Raw genomic sequence first — 17,516 nt, forward strand, 5'->3', positions numbered from 1 at the left:
ACATCTTTGAGTCACGATGCGCAGCGCTAGACGTTTTTCAAGGTTTGAGTTCATAAGTGTGAAAGGGGCATTAGACCTCTCTATCTCAAATTTTGTGCAGCGATTCACAAGTCTCTTTGTAAATTGCTATTTCCCCTGTTGGAGAAACGACTGAGCCAATGAGAGCCTTCGTACATTGGGAAGATCAACTAACTGTACCAGAGCCATAATGAAAAAATATGGAGACAACTGTGGATGAAATCACCCCAGCTACCTGTTGCAAATCAATTAGGTCTGCAACTAACAATTGTTTGTAATATTGGTTAATCCGTCTTTTATTTTTACGATTAATATTTTAGTCTATAAAACATCAGAAAATAGTGAAGAAGTCCCAGAAGTTCCCAGAGCCCATTGTGATGTCTTTATATTGCTTGATTTGTCTGACAAACAGTCCAAAACACAAAGACATTACATTTCTAATGATATAAAAGAGAGAAAAGTAGCAAATTTTCACATTTGAGAACCTGGAGCCCATTCATTTTTTTGAAAAATTGACCTAAATGATTGATCAATTATCAAAATAGTTGCAGATTCATTTTTTGTCGTTCGATTAATCGGCTCTAGACTGAATGAAAAAACTGCTCCTAAATCAGGACAACACTAAGCATTGAAGTCTTTTCTTCAAAAGAAAGCTGCCAGAAAAAAGGATGTTCTGCCGTTCTTCCCACTGGGTTTTGGAAATATGTCCGGTACTTGGGAAATGGGTTGGGAAGATTCAAAGCTTAGTTGCTTCTCCCTCGATCACCTTGGTGGAGGATCAAGTGGAAGAACCTGAGAGGCTTGGCTTGACAGCAGGTTGGAGTGAACAATAACAAGGAAACAGTAAATATTTAAAAGAGCTTTGCTTGACATTTTACAAATGACATGTTGCTTTGATTGCTGAAGATGTGACGACTGGAAATGACATGTGGACGGATACAACATTCACATCAATAGCTTTATTTGTTAATTCATAAAACAGTTCAGTGTGTCTGCATGTACCCATATATTCCTCTGGCTGTATGTGAGTAAATGGGCATGTCAGTGCAGTAACTGTAGGGCCCCATGTCTCCATGCCAGCTCCCTCCTTCTAAGCTTCCCCCGCCTTATTTACTACCCTACCATTAATGATGTAAACACTACATACACTCTGCATCCACAAGTGGCACCATCACACTTGAGTCTACAAATCAGGTGTACCAGATTGATGACAGAAATTAGTGGAAGGTCTGGGTCCTTTTCCAGAAAATACTTAAAATTCAAATTTACTGCAATATTATCCTCTCTCATAATCGACACCCAAGATGATGTGATCAGTCTTAAAATCTGGGTTCTAGAGCGCAGCTATTTCCAGTAGCTGGTGGGGCATTACCATACTAAACAAGAATAGCTTTGGGTTGGCTGCTTTTTTGGTTCATATAGGTGCAGTGGTGCTATGGAAAAAATACACTCTCAGCCTCAGCCTGTGAAAACATTTGTATAATGTTGTCTGTAGTCCTGGCGGAGCTTTGTGAAGTCTGAGCAAACTACTCAAGTGACTTTAGTAATATTAGGTTGGGTTACAAGTTTTGAACAGAAATCCTGCATTACAAACTGGAGGCGAGGGGTTTGAAAGACGTAGGCATTTCCCAGGCAGGTAGGGTCTAAAAATATTGCTGCTGAAGTGAGGTTCTAAGGTTTGCTGTATTAGGTGAAAGCCTATATGTGTCCTACTGTACAGTGTGTTTGTATATTCAAAAAACAGAAAGGGGAAAAATGATAAAGGACTATCTAACATGCCTCAGACTCAACAGTCAGTAGGTAGCCAGAACACAGACTCAAAGGCTAAATAGGAAGCAAACCCTGACATAACTGCTGTAAAGTCAGCTATGGGCACTGGCAGTGGATGGGATGTAACATAGATCTATCTCCCCCTCTGAGTGAGGCCATGTTGTCATCAGTCTTGACTTCAGTGAAGCTCAATGGCATGCGATCTGTTTTGTGCTTTGTACCAGTCTGGATAGGATTTCATCATCCTGTTGTGATGGGATCATCTCATACAGGACATTTGGCGCACAGTTAATCTTGCTTATGTGTGTCAGGATCTATCAGGATGCATTTGTGTGCAGTTATGTGATGCCACTGATGAGTCATGTGGATTATTTTACCCCACCCATTCTGTTAGGGTTATTTTAGGAAAAAAGACTTTTATAGAGGGAGTTTCACACTCGGCATGTAACGCACAGAGAAAACTGTAAGCAACACTTCTGTGATATCAGATTAACAAAAGTAGGTGAGGAACATATTCCTGTGTAAGTTCTCACACAGTAGAATCATGTATTAATGTTTCTGTTATTGCACTTGCCTTCAGATAAGAGGTGTCCATGTGAAGCAGTATCTTATGGTGTCCAATGTATTAAACGCAACAAATTTCAGAACTTGTTAGATAAATCCTTTGTTGCAAATCTTATCTTTGTACGTCCGGTGTACAATTGGTGGGGCGACCTCATAGTCTCAAGCACTGAAAGTATAATTTTGTTCCTTTTTCAGAAAAAAGTATTGACGTTAAAGGGGCAGATCACCCAAATTGTGAAAACATATTTTCTCACTTACCTTTAGTGGTGTCTAGCCTTGCAGATAGTTTTGGATGTATTTGTTATTCTGCCTCCACTATAATATAGTGCAGGTGAATGGAATTTAGTTTTATCAGAATCAGAATCAGAAATACTTTATATGGTCCTCACAGCATTGAAAAATGGCATTTAAAACACACTGTCAACTATTTTCATAGAGACTTTTTCTTCAGTAGTTCCAATCAAGACATGTTTCAATACTTTGAGCACCACCATTGAAACTCAATCCTATTGCCAGACAAGCATGTCAAAATTGGATGATTCTGCAAAACTACTGATTACATTCAGTGACAACGTTTTTTAAGTTCTCACTTTCTGCAATATCTGCGCATGGCGACCACAACGGGGTTAAGATCAGGGAAAGATCGTGCAAGTTGAAAAGACAACTGTTAATTGCAGGTTTGTGATGGGATACAAACTGTGCTGCATGAAAGTCAGACAAGCTACACACTGATCCACCTCCCTGACTGCCACACCCTTACTCCCCGCTTCACTATGAAAAGGGCACGCAACTTCCTGCGTCGGTACTGATCGGTGGCTTTGGGCGTAAATTATGAGGTGCAGAATTGTCCAATATAGACGTAATTCCTCGGGATACTGGGCTGTTGAAATTCTCTTCACCTCCATTGTATTGTATTGAAGTGGAAGCAGGAAGTGGAAGTGAGAAAATACATTTTTTTGTAATTTGGGTGAACTAACCCTTAACACTCAGTCTCGGCAGACTCAGTATATAAATCAAATTCCAGTCCAGATATTGGGATTCAGAAGCTGTAACTCACACCCCAAAAATTTGCTCCTCACCCTGCTGAATTCTTGCAGCCGAGATTTCATATCCCATCACTGGAATGACTACAGAAGTAAGTGTCCTTTCTGCTCTGTCTCTGCTTGCAGCCCCTCCTTTGATGAGGAACTCTCCCCTCGGCCCAAGGGGAAGAAGAAGAAGAGAAAGTCCGAACGGAAGAGGAAAAGGAAAAGGTCAGTTCCCAAAATGAGATGAGTGCAGTGAGGTGTATTGTTGGACACCTTTTGTTGTGTTTCCTGAAATAAATAAATTGAGAGGTATACAGTAGAACGCTCGGTACTCTCTGGAGTTCTTGTTTATTTGTTCTCCTTCTTTAGGTCTCCTTCCCACAGCCTGTCGCCACTGAGGAAGAAGAAAAAGAAGAAGAAGAAGAGCTCCAAGAAAAGCAAGCGGCATAGGTAGTGCTTACTAAAACAATATTGGCAAAATGGCATGGCATTTATTTTTAGGTGACCGAAATCTTTTTTCCCCATTCCAGGTATACCTCCAAAAAGTCAAAACACAGGTATGATTATTGTAATTTTTGCTTTATTTGTGCATAATTTTAGCATGTCTCATGGCTGTGTGTGCCTTGCTGGATTTCCAACTTAAAAGCCAGTGCCCTTTATGTATCAGTAAGAAAGCAGGCTGTCTGTGCAGGCTTTGTCAGTCTTAATACTCCTCGCTCATGATTCTATTCTCTTTCATCCCACCAGCTCTTCAAGTTTAAAACATAAGAGGAAGGATGAGCGCAAGCACAAGAAAAGGTCAGTCTGTGATTGTTGCATCAGAATCATGTACTCCCCAGATCCTACACAACATTTTTGACCCCCAAACCTCCTCTGCCTCCCCCATGGTAAGCCCATCCACCCTTTTCAGAATACCCATTGCTGAGGAAGAAAAAGAGAGGATCTATCAAAATGCTCTCATGTAGGGGCACGATGGGTGAATACAGAAATGTGCAGCTTAGATTTTTCTGAGAAAAGTGTAAAAAAAAAAAAACCTTGTAAAGAGGAAAACAGATTGAAAGCTTGAGCCACAAAGAGAGGGAAAAAAGGGGTGAAAGAGGGTAAGAGAAACCAATTTCATGCTATAATCTTGCAACATTTATACATAATTCAACTTTGGATGAGCAGATCGTTGTTTGCAAGCACAGAGCCAAGTTCAGTTGCTGCTTACTTTAACAGAAACCACTGCTTTCCAGCTCACTACAACTCTCTCCTCTCTCCTCTTTTGTTCTTTTCATGCCTTTGCTGTATTCTCGCCTTCTCTGACACGCTTTCTAATTTTTCAAACGTTTTTTCATATAAATCAGAGTTGGAGATGCAACCTATTTAAATTATACATCCTTCAAGTTATGCAGGCTTGATCTGATTTTACCTTTTTATCTTGAACAGTACAGCTCAGAAAGCAAGATCCAAACATTTGGCAATGCCAACAAATTTACGTATGTGCTCTACAGGGCTGCAACTAATGATCATTTTCATTTTTGATGAATCTATCCACAATATCCGTAGTAATAGTTCCAGTATCCGGATTTTTTGTTGAGAGGGGGGTTCTTTTGTTTTGTTGCATTAACCAGTCAGTAGCGACTGAAGTATCCATCCCACCACGTCATTTTCAGTTGACACAGAATCTTCTGTAGCGGTTGCTATGAGCAGTTACCTTAAAGGAGCAGTATGTAGGATTTAGTGGCATCTAGCAGTGAAATTGCAATTTGCAATCATTTGAATACCGCTCGCCTCACCCTCACGTTTCAAACATGTAGGAGAAACTAAGGTGGCCTCGAAACTCGCAAAAAATGCAAAAGTCCCAATCTAGAGGCAGTGATATATTTGTCCGTTCTGGGCTACTGTAGAAACATGGCGGTGCAACATGGCGGCCTCCGTGAAAGGGGACCCGCTCCCTCTGTAGATAAAAATGGCATATTCTAAGGTAACAAAAACACAATGATTCTTATTTTCAGGCGATTATACACTAATGAAAACATACTTATGAATATTATATTCCAGTTGTTGTGTCTGTAAGTTGACTTACAGACATAACAACCTGTACCTTAGTCCTCCAGCCCAGGTTAGCCAAACTTATTTGGAAGAAAAAACGAAGGTGATTAATATTATTAGTCAAATTCTCCAGTGTAAACATCTACAACAGTTAACAGACAAAATTCCTGGTTCAGCTTTGACTTACCGTACTTGCGCACACAAACAGTTTTCCTGTGCAATGAGGTATTATAGTGGTTTAGATAATCTGGCTAAACTGTTGGCTTGTTAACTTTGGTTAACCCGTCTGATCATCTGACTGCTCGTGTTTTTTGCACTGTTGAACGTTGTTAGTAGCGATGTCGTTATGTTCCCTCATCTCAGCAATTCATTTAGTGAATTTAGAAAGTTATATGTTAGTAAAAAATGTTAAAATGTCAAAATCAGATTATAGCAATGAACAAAAAGATGTAGGCTGAAGCCAGAGCTTAATGTGTCTACCCTTATCATTAAACAAAAAGGGTATATGGACATTATGTACAAGCCACATAGTCATATACCATTAGCTACAAATCAATTTATAATGGTATAGAACAGATAGAAGCAGCAAATCCTCACATTTGAGAAGCTAGAATTTGTACTTGATAAATGACAAATGATTAAGTGATTATAAAAATGGTTGTCAAGTCATTTCTGTCGATTGATTAATCACAGTGCTCTTAGCTCCTTATCCACTTGGGTCTTCTCTCCTCTGCTCTCCTCATCACCTCCTTCAGTTCCCGGACTCACTCACGGCGGAGACGACGCTATCGGAGGTCAGAGTCTTACAGTTCTTCCTGCCAATCTTCCACAGACGACCGGTAGGAACTCATCCCTCACCCTCCTCGCCCCCCACTACTCCCTCAGTTTATCTTATCAGCCCCAGGTGTCTGGTCACACCACAGTGATGACCGATAAGGCAGAGGTGACTTCCTGATCTCAGGCACGACCAGTCCTTATCACAGCTTCACAGGAAATGGCCCTATATTCACTACACAGATCAACACACTCAATTATAATGACATATTGCAAAATCTTGGACATGTGATAATATGAAAGGTGTTGTTTTTCACAGGTTATATGGATTATACTGAACAGGGTCGATAGCATGATGATCTCTAGTAGCTAGTGGAATAACTGGATGCTTCCACTGGTGATAATTAATCCTTGAATAATCATTGATTGCAGAATATTGTATTTAAAGTCAGAATGGCATCCTCAGAAACAGCTCAACTTTATTAACATTATGTGAATAAGTAAAATTCAGTTAACTCAAAATTGAGGTCCAATTTTCAAACTGAAATAATCTGAAAAATATTTTGAAATCACTTACTCATTACTACGAGTTTCCTTGGGATATTAAGCAGAGGGATAGAAATATGGAGCTTTAAACTACATTTTTCCAGCATTTTTATACAGCTGAACCTCAGTCCCTCGTCATCTAATTTCCCCAGGTAAAATAACGCCAAAGAAATCATTTCTTTACAGTTTTTCTATAATTACACAACAGATTACAATTCATTTTACAAGATGGCCAAAACAACAGAAGTTGTGAAAAAGTGTTAGGTTTTGTTGAAGTGGAGAAATTGGCTGTAACTGAAAAGAAGCATTTGTGTCATGATGCTGAGTCATGAAAACTAAATCCAGCATTTCCCCACAGACACCATCTACAGAAATCTGTGGTACATCAGGCATTAGGAGACCTGGCAGCTGTAGTAGAGGAAACCAATGGAGTGCTTGACCACACAGACATGAAGTGGAGACCTGCAACCAAATCAGTGTGTAAAACGGCTCCAAAATATCGCTCCATCCTCTCAACTGCCACCGTAAGTACACTTTAGGACTCTGACGGTGCTCCCACTGGTTCAGTTTGATTTCTCAGTTATGGCCATGTAAAACAACTCACTATTAAGATTTGACTTCCACATCCTGGTGTGTTTACAAAAAACTGTTTGCCATTGATATTCAACCAAAATACAATATTTTTCAGAAAATTATATGTCTAAACCCATTTAGCTATCCTCTACGGGATGAATATTTACAAAATCAAAAACTGTACATGGCCTTACTCTGAACTCGTTTTACAACTTCTTTATTTTGCAGTAATTTTGTCAGTTCCTGTTTTTCTGTTTTTAAAACTAATGCCATCAAGTACTTTGTAGAGAAGACTCCCCATAATAATTACCGCTGGAAAAATTACACCTTCTCCAAAGCTTATTTTCCCTCCTGTTGTGCAATAAAGTGAGAGCTATTTCTCACAACACATTTGTATTCCTTTATTAAAGGTATTATTGAAAAGTAAAAGTTATAAACATTTTGTTCAGAGATTATGTTAATGAATATTCAGTGCAAATGTTTTTTAAAGAATTATTTCAACAAACCCCGTGCATCGCGATCATGGTCAAGATTAGGGGGGGAAAAACACTTGGTTACAGCCTTATGTGTCGACCTTAAAAATATTTTAATGTTTACTGGATTTGTAGTTGACTCCTACAGGATGTAACCTGGAGTTTAAGACCTTTCAGAATTGCCTATTTTAGCTGTGGTGTACTGCATAGTACACTGCTGCGAAACTGTTGCGCTGCACAGCACGTGAAGCATTTTTTGTCTATAGTGAACAGAAATGTCAAGTCAGTGTTGTTGCGTTTGTTTTGTCAAACCGTGATCTGCAAGGAGCAGGCAGGAAGTGCTTGTTTATTGTCTAAGGTCATCAAAAGAGCTTTAAGGTTAGGGACGGTTTGATATTGGACATAAACTATAACTTTCTGCTGCGCTACATAAACGACACACTGCTTCCTGTACTGGCACCCAACGCTGGCATCATGCTCATTTAATGCCAGTACACTCATTAGGGGGACTGGGCTGAAGCAGGGGACTAAGATAAAGAATGATCACTTAAAATGATTATGGATTTTGGAATTATTAGCGTTTTCTTGCCACTTTGGACAAAAAAAAAAACAACAACAGAAAAGTAGATCAGAAATTCTTTGTTAATACAAAGTCTAAATGTTTTTTACTTCCATGGACTGACCTAATGAAACCTGTGTGATTAAAACAGTAAAAAGGACTCGGAGACTCGTGTCCTGCTCTCCTGTTGTGTATTCAGAATATGTTTGTTTTTTATATATAGTGTTTTGTCTGTGACCTCTAAATACTTGCACACTACCGTTCTTTCAGGAGCCAGATTTGACATGATACAGAAGCGGGGGAAATTTGCCTTTTCACTTTAGCCCTTCTCAGCCCCCTCCGGTCTTTGCATTTTATGTTATACTTCCAGGAGACAGTTTCAGTTGTTCAGATTGCAGACCTGACTTGGAGCTGAAATGAAACCAAGAGAAAACAAACATTTTTAAACTGTGATTGACAACTTCTAGACGACAGACTATGAATTTTAATATTGTGCTGTTTATTGCAGGTTGATTTCCTTTTCTTTATTTTTTTAAGTGATGTTTCCCAAAGAGCCTCATAAATACAGCTATGTCCTTAAACTCATTGTCTCATGCTTATTGGAGCATGAAATATATTTAATTTCTCTCCAGCAATCATTAAATTATGCTAATTGCACAGGCAAATGTTTTTAATTACACACCACAGGGTTTTAATTGAAATTCAATAAATTAATCCATATATTGAATGCCTGGCATTCAGTATCCCAAACTCTTTCAGGAGGTCTTCACAGCTGGTGGGGGAGCCTTACTGTATCAGAATGATTCACTGGTATTTGAAATGATGTGCTTTTATTCACCAAAGCAAAACAAACAAATAAAATAAATGCAAACATAATGCAAACAGGATGATCTTTGCTTAATATTTCTTTCCCAAAAAAGCAATCCATAAAAGGAAAGGTAGGTATGAGTGGATATAAAAACCCTCAAAAATAATATGTCAACCCAATCTGTAAATATAATTGGTGAATTTATTTTGTGTTGGAAGCATAAGAAAAGTTGTGGCAACAAAAGGAAAAGAAAGCACACGAGAACCATTTGCAAAAATACCAAGGCAGAGATTAAATGTTTATTTGAAGGCAGCCTTGTCACAATATCTGGAGGTGACACTGAAGAATGTCTGTTTAAAATTCGTCTTTGTGTAAGTGAAATCTTTTACTCTTGAGTATGCACAGATTGTGCGTAGATGCGAGTGGTAAATTTCCCTCAAGGTTGGTCTGTTGTGTCGACTTTAGACTAGATAATAGGAAACCTTCGGGAGGACAGACTGGATAAACCTGTGTGTCTCGTAATCAATAAGTAAAGAGAGATCATAGTTTTATGAGATTAGTCAACTATGATCCTTGGAGAGTCAGTATCTTTTTCCATCTGTGGACGTCTGAAGTTAAAAAAAATAAACACTTTAGAATTTCGGTGTGCAGTAGTTGTATTCACATACAAGCACACTTCTTTCCCGAAAAACTCCAAAACAATGCAGCATTAAGGAAAGAAAAAGGAGCATGCCAATATACGTCTAACTGGCTCTGGGTTTGAAGAGAGGGTTATTGTCTTTTTCTTGCAATTTACGACTCTAATGATGCACTTATGTTGCCCGCTCTTCCCTTTTTCTTACACCTTACCTACTTAAGGAGGAAATCTTGATTGGTAAGTCGATGCTATCCGCAGATTTAGGGATTTACTTGTAGGTCGGTGCAGGCTAATTATTTACTTCTTACAGGAGAAAGAACACAGTCATCTGTCCTATTCTGAGGGCTTTCTTAGTTAGACTGATGGGATCTCTCTTTGTCTGAAATCCTTTTCATTTATACATAATACCCATTTTGTGATGTTTGTTCAATGTTCTTTAAATGAGGCTTTTCAATGGGGCTATTGTTTACTCTTTTTCTCTTCACTCGAGTTAGAGCCGGTAGATCTTTCCACGCATAGTTTTTCTTTCTTCTCTGCTCTCTTGTTCCTTTTTATAGAATTTTAGTTTAGGCTTACTTTATCTAAATTTGTTTCTTGTTGATTTCTTTGACTTTAGTTGAGTTCAGACTTTCTTTTGAGGTTAATCGCATGCTTCAAATTTGCATGATGTCTTTATCTTTAAAAGTTTTCTGTCCCGAGAAAAAAAGAAATCTCTTCTCTGTGTTTTCAAGGGAATATGTGCCTTTGTACTAGAGTGCATCAAAGCAGATAGCAGGTTCCATTTATCAACACGCTCGGTTTTAAGCTGCAGCCTATTTGTCTGTTTGCAGATTTTGTCGTCAAAACCCGGAAGCGAGCTTTTACACAGAAAAGGGTCTCAGCATTTATTGAGCCAGACCGAAGGTCCACACGATTACGATTCTGGGAATGACACATCTTCGCCGCCATCCAGCAAAACTGGTGTTTCTCGGGCGAGTGTCACTGACAACAAGAGGAACCACTGTAAACGTCTGGCCTCGCCAGAGAAGATGAAGTTCACTGACAGAGACAATGTCTCTGACTCAGGAAACTCTGTGACCAGCTACGCTTCCTTGTGCAAGCCTTACGTGGAGGACGGCTTGTCCGCAACCCTTTTCAGTGGAAATGGCAAGAGGTAATGTTGTGTTCATAATAAATAATCCATCTGAATGAATGCTTCCCAGGAAAATTGCAAGCTGTTTATCTTCTGTTTCCACGCTCTGTTTCCTCTTTTGAACTATTCATCTTATGTGTGAGAATAAAGGAGAGCATTTCTTAAAAACAAGCCAGGATACAGTTTTGGCTTTATCACTCAAAGCAGTGAAACGTCTTAATGTGTTTTCTTTGCAGGGAACAGATAACCTTGGGGTGTCGGGTAGAGGTTGTGAGATCTCCCAAGACTTCCAGCTGTTCACAAAAGATGAGCAAGTCGTCTCGAAGGCGACTGAAAACCCGGTCGTCCAGCAGCAGGAGCAGGAGCAGATCCTCGGGGAGTTCCAGATACTCTGGACGCTACTCTCGAAGCCTGTCGCTGTCATCTTGCAGGTGGGTTAACTACTTTAATGTTCACTAACATCCACAAATACCCAAGTTACAGTAAGTATATTTCCACTCACATGTATTTCAGTTTGCAAAAGTGAAATGTGGGACACCCTGGTGGCCTAGTGATTAATGCGCTGACCATAAACCACAATGCCCCGTTCACGTTCGGCCTGGTCTGTCTTTCCCCATCTCTTTCCCCTTCAGGTGGAAAAGAGAAGATACGATAGTGGGTGACAATCATTGCTAGCAGTGTGGCTCTAGGGTTTGGCAATGTCATTCGGTCAGCCTAACACTTTGGTCCAGACTGAAATATCTCAACAAATATTAAATGGATTGCCAAGACATTTTGAACAGACATCCATGGTGCCCAGAGGATGAATCCTACTGACTTTGGTGATCCCTTGACTTTTCCTAGCGCCACCAGAAGGTCATAAGTTTTTGCTTATCCTGAGAAATATCTCAATATCTACTAGATGAAGTGGCACAAAATTGAATACAGACATTCATGGCTCATGATGTATCCTAAAGACTTTGGTTATCCCCTGACTTCTTCTTGAGTTTCACATTTGTGGTTTTGAGTGAAATGTCTCGACAACTTTTGGATGGATTGCCATGAAATGTGTTACAGACATTCATGCCCCCGGAGGATGAATTAAAATTACTTTGGTGATCCTTAACTTCATACCAATAGATTGGTTTACCTGCAGCATTACAGACATTATCGGCCTCAGCTGCTCTCTATGTTTAGTGATAATTATCAAATGTTAGCATGCTAACACACTAAACTAAGATGGTGAACGTTATACCTGTTCAGCTCGTTAGCATTGTCACTGTGAGCAAACACTGCTGTGCCTGAGTACAGCTTCACAGAGCCGCTAGCATGGCTGTACACTCTTAGTCTTGTTCTCATACACTTTGACATGGCACTACCAGCTACTTATCTTTTGTCTGAAATACACAAATACACGTGCTGCCACTCATCATTACAGGCCCGCATTGCACTAGAAATCCCAAAAAAGTAAAGAATAAATAGAGCAGGTGTGTCGGGGGTGTATGTAATCGTAACATCCGCATTTCCAGTCCAGATGGGGTCCCTTGTTGCATGTCACCCCCTCTCTGTCACCATAGAGGCTGATAAAAACACCACAGGGTACACGTGGATCAGAAGAGGCATTCATTAACAAAAACAAATTATCACAATTAGTGGTGCTCGATTATATGCATGATGTTTTCATGTATACATAATGTACTTGCAAAAGGAAGTTGATAGAAACGTGCAGAGTCATATTGTATTTTGCCGAAATTTCAGGAATTTGCATAAAAATGTGTGCAACATTTTACAACTACTGCTGCCATGCTCGAGTCCAGGGGATAATTGTCATTTTTCCCATTGCCAGCACGTACTCGCGCTCACCGAGTTATTCAGCTGATCTGAGGCGGCGAGGCAGCGTGGCCAGCCTGAGCTCCAGAGGAAGCTACTCCAGATACAGTGCTGACAGGTGAACTTTATGAAATGTTTCAGCTGCTAATGACTCCTCATTAGTGGTGTACAAGAAGAAATATACTGTATATTTACATTGTTGGTGATTACATTTTCACATTTTGTCTACTTCCCAGACTACGAGACAGAAAGAGAACAACTAGCTCCAGAGAGACAGATGTGAAGCCTGCACATAAGGTTAGTGGGAAGAGACGAAGACGCAAATCCTACTCTCCTATGAAGAAGAGGAGGAGAGACTCACCAAGCCATCTGGAAGCACGCCGAATCACAAGGTACAGCTTTCCCTGCCTGGTTATCTAGAGCTACAATATACATTTTACGCCTAAAGGCAGCAAAAATGTACTGCTGGTCCCATCTGGTGGTACCCAACCTGAAGTCTTTCCCTCTGAGCGATGTACCTTGAAATGGCATTTAGCCAGCTGATGAGATAACCGTCAGCTCTAAAGTCACCACAGGTGCTAAAGAAGCAGATGGCGAACACAGGCAATCTGAAATGTAAAAAAGAACAAGCACAAACTATTTTTTTTTAACAGATCTTGTCTGCCACAGTTAGCTTTACATTTTTTTTATTTCTTACAGCTCTTTGACTGCAGCACATGACATACACCCAGAAATGTGCACAAAAGAACACATGACACAGAGAGATTACAAATAACAGATTGTATGTAGTTATTGCTCCAGTAATTTATAAAAGGTGCACTATTCAATATGGGTATATTAATTATGAGCCAAATGACTATGTGTAATGTAAAAGGGGTCCCTCGTGGTGACGAACCCACAAAGAATTGTCACCCGACTTCGTAGTTCCCCTCAGCTCTACAGAGTGTTTTAGCATCTATCAGCTTGTTTTGATTTTCCTACCCTCAACTTTTGCCCAGGACATTCTGTACTGTTATATATGCAGCACACAGACAGAGTTAGCGACTAGCTGGTGAAGATAGTGGAGCATTTATCAGCTAAAGAACCAAATATTTTACTTAGGAGTTGCTGGAGACCAGTGAATATTGGACTTCACCAGGTTTTCAGAAACACGTGACAAAAAACACGTGATCCCCCCAATTGGCCAAGAAAATCTATTGGCTTTAATCCTGCACTAATTGGTGTTTTTGTCCACTAGGGGGCTACGCAACAAGCAGTAAACACAACATTTACAAATTATCACCCTATAATATTGATATTGAGACTTAACAGTTGCCTATTTACACATCCACCAGACACAGAGCAGCATTAGCATTTATTCTGAGTCGTGTCTCAGGCCACCTGTTCACATTGCAGCTTTAATTCTCTTCCTGTTTTTCACTTTCACACCACTTACCTTTTTGGCTCTCCACAGTGCCAGGAAGCGACCCATCCCTTACTTCCGCCCCAGTCCTTCCTCCACCAGTCGGTCCACCAGCGTGTCGTCCTGGAGCAGCCTCTTCACCCGCAGCCGCAGCCGCAGCCCGGTCCGCGGCATCAGCAGGAGCCGGAGCCGGAGCCGCAGCCACAGTTTCTCCTCCTACAGGAGCTACAGCCGCAGCTCGTCCTGGAACTCGATCTTTGGGACCCGCAGTCGCAGCCGGAGTCGCGGTTCACTGAACAAACGCAACAAAACCAGACATTAGGGTTTCTCAGAGAACATGAAGGGACCGAAGCGCCGGTCGTGTTTCCGGTTGAGAGCGGGGACAGTGGATGTTGGAGCAATCGACTGTGTCCATCTCCGTGCTCCACTTTGACGCTTGAGTGGATCTGTCCCAGCAGGGGTCCGACCACGTCTTTCATTGTCTTGTTCACTCTGCCCACAGAGACCACCAGAGACTTTCTTTCTTCTTCTTCTTGTTTGTTTGTTTTGTTCTTGTACTGCATCCTCTTGCATCAGCACTCGCACTGGCCTGAGACTGTTCATCGCTTAGATATTTACAATAGAAACTGCACGCACATAAGACAGAAACAGTGTTCCTGCATTTGGTCAACTAACATCGCTGTTCCTTCTTTGTATGTCCCTGAACGTCACATTAAGTTATTATCATCATTAAATGAATACTTTAAAATGTTTTAACAGCTGAATATTTATTTTAAAACTGATGGTTGTTTAAAATCGTGCATAACAAGAATAATATACAGAATGTGTTGGCTAATGCAAGTGCAGATGCACCAGGTAAACGCATTTAAAGTTTCATAAGACATCGGACATTTACTGTCCCATGTCAGGTCTGCAAGTATTGATGTAACACTGGAGCCGTTTGATCCGAGTGTTCACAAACGGCTTCAGACGGATCGTTATCAGGAACGAGGCAAAGGTTTATTGCTCTGATCTCGGCACTTCCCAAGGTGGAAAACAAACGTGTTTCCATTGAAAAATGAAATGGCGAGGGTGGGCAGACGGCGGGCAAACTGCCTGTCAACTCAAATGTCAAATTAATTTATCCTCTGATCAAGTGGAAAACAATTGAAATGTCAGTCCATGTAATACAACAAAGAGCAATCGAAACATTGCGCAGGGACAGGGAGGGAGATTTCTTTTGACAAAATCTTCACGGTGTCAGTGGCGGTGTTTTTCTTGACAACTCACGGCAAATAAAACATGTAATGTATTTGTTTTGTTGTCAACTTGGGCTGTCTGTACTTCTATATGTTTTTGTTTTATACTTTTGATTTCAAATGATGGCAGAAAGATAAAGCTGTACCTCATTTGGTTGCAACATGTTGAACAGAAGTCTGAACTTATAAATAGCATTGATTCTCAATTTACTTGAATAATGTTTTCCTGCTTCACCACTGGAACACGTATATCAGATGTGTTTTTGTTATTGAGCTGTATCACAACGGAAGGTCAAGTTTTGAATTGTGTTGCACCATGCATATTTATTACTTATTTAATATTTATTAAGTTGCAGTCCCTCTCAGTAGTGGTCAATCTTTCTATGCAACACTGTCAATTTATAGTTCTTATGACACTGCTGTAATTTATTTTTGCTTTGTTGTAAATTGTTCTTGGGTTTTGCGACTAGTGCGACATTTTGGGAAATACGCTTATTTGCTGTCTCGCTGAGATTCAGATGAGAAGATTGATATCACTCTCGTATCTGTCTGTCAAATATGAAGCTACAGCCAGCAGCCGGCTAACTTAGCTTAGCATAAAGACTGGTAATAGGGAAACAGCTGGCTTGGCTCTGAATCTGCCTAGCAGCACATCTAAAGCTCACTTATTAAAATGTATGTCGTGTTTAATCTGTCCAAAACAAGTTGTGTTTATACGGGAGGTTATGGGCCGGACTATTTCTTGGCCAGGCGCAATGAAATCCTGAACTCTCCACTGTTTGCCTGGAAACCTCACAGTCACTGCGCCTGGCCAAGAAATAGTCCGGCACACAACCTCTCATAAAACCACTTACACTTTGGTTTTTGTATAGATTAAACAAACAAGATTTAACATGTTTAGTGAGCTTTAGTGGTGGTGGTAGATGGAATTTTTTACCTTTAGACGTAACCAGGCTAGCTGCGTCCCCGTCTCCGGTCTTTATGCTAAGATAAGCTAACCCGGCTGCTGATGATAACTTCCTATTTATCGTACAGACATGAGAGTGGTTTCTTCTCATCTAGCTCTTGGCAAGAAAGCAAATAAGCTTATTTTCCAAAAAGTCCAACTATTCCATTAAAGTTAAACTCCAGAGTTTGAATCTGCAAAAAAGTTTGAAACTGCCTTTCCGTATAATTAAGAGAGTTATATTTCTCAATCATTTCAAATCCATCATCCTGTCTGCGTAACTGCTCCAGGCCTGACAGACTGCTCTCTATGCACTCAATACTCTCAGCTTATTTCCCTGAATGTCAACTAAATTGGATGAATGAGAGAAATATGACGCTGGAAGAGGAAGGAACTTGGCACAAAAGTCATTCATAAACTATAAACTGATGATGACTGTGTCAACCAGTGTTGACTAGATGCCAGTGGAAGATTTGTGCAGTCATGTTGATAAACTTTCTAGATGGGCCCCCAGGCCAAAGGCCCTCTCCCCATCTCACAATGTAAAGTTTACATCAGTTCTTGTGCAAAATGATTTTGAATATGTAATTACTGTGGTGTAAATATGCATCTGCATTGTATAGATTATACAAAAGCTGTGATCATTTGATTTACAGAATGTGATTTGGGCCTTGCTGGATGTTAAAATGTTGGTATGGATAGGATGCATTGACCAGTGAAAGACGAAACAATAAGCAGGTCAGGCGCCAATCAATGGACTCTAGATGTCTAAAGATCTGATCATGTCTTTTGTTATTTCAAAAATCCCAATAACAAGGTCATATAGCAATAGTGAGCCAGTGTTTCAGTGTTAAATTATGCATACGCTCCCTGTTTTCCATATGAACGAGCATATTGCAGAATCATATGTTTTTCATACTGTCACATTTTATCTTGTGTCAGTGTGAACTCCACATTGTAATAATGGAAATTGAATTGTCCCCGCCATAACCCCATGAAATCAACTTTCCCTCTCACTGCGTGTTTAGAATAAGATATATAAAATCATGTTCTGAATAAAAACGCCCCTGCAGTCTTGTTTTATGTTGTGAAAACACACGTTTTTTTTAAACCACAGCAAATACAGGCCACCTTCACAAAGTTGGCTTCTTAGCTGTTGTTTTATCCGTACTGTGACATCAGTGTTTGACCTGAAGCTCTGCGTT

The 17,516-nt window shown here is 40.2% G+C and overlaps 1 protein-coding gene across 2 annotated transcripts in view; it reads left to right on the forward strand.

Annotated features, from left to right (window-relative positions):
- srrm4 (serine/arginine repetitive matrix 4) overlaps positions 1-17,373 on the forward strand; it is a 67,642-nt gene extending 50,269 nt beyond the window's left edge. The window contains exons 3-13 of one of the 2 annotated variants that reach the window (XM_044196961.1): positions 3,522-3,605; positions 3,750-3,830; positions 3,911-3,937; positions 4,128-4,178; positions 6,170-6,253; positions 7,093-7,258; positions 10,615-10,937; positions 11,153-11,347; positions 12,742-12,843; positions 12,962-13,117; positions 14,179-17,373. In XM_044196961.1, coding sequence (XP_044052896.1) covers positions 3,522-3,605; positions 3,750-3,830; positions 3,911-3,937; positions 4,128-4,178; positions 6,170-6,253; positions 7,093-7,258; positions 10,615-10,937; positions 11,153-11,347; positions 12,742-12,843; positions 12,962-13,117; positions 14,179-14,449 — 1,540 coding nt within the window. In that variant the 3' untranslated portion in view covers positions 14,450-17,373. The remainder of the gene's footprint in view (positions 1-3,521; positions 3,606-3,749; positions 3,831-3,910; positions 3,938-4,127; positions 4,179-6,169; positions 6,254-7,092; positions 7,259-10,614; positions 10,938-11,152; positions 11,348-12,741; positions 12,844-12,961; positions 13,118-14,178) is intronic. The other variant, XM_044196962.1, reaches the window with a different exon arrangement.
- Positions 17,374-17,516: the final 143 nt, after the last annotated feature.

This window comes from Siniperca chuatsi, linkage group LG5 (genome assembly GCF_020085105.1).
Source record: "Siniperca chuatsi isolate FFG_IHB_CAS linkage group LG5, ASM2008510v1, whole genome shotgun sequence".
NCBI lineage: Eukaryota > Metazoa > Chordata > Actinopteri > Centrarchiformes > Sinipercidae > Siniperca > Siniperca chuatsi.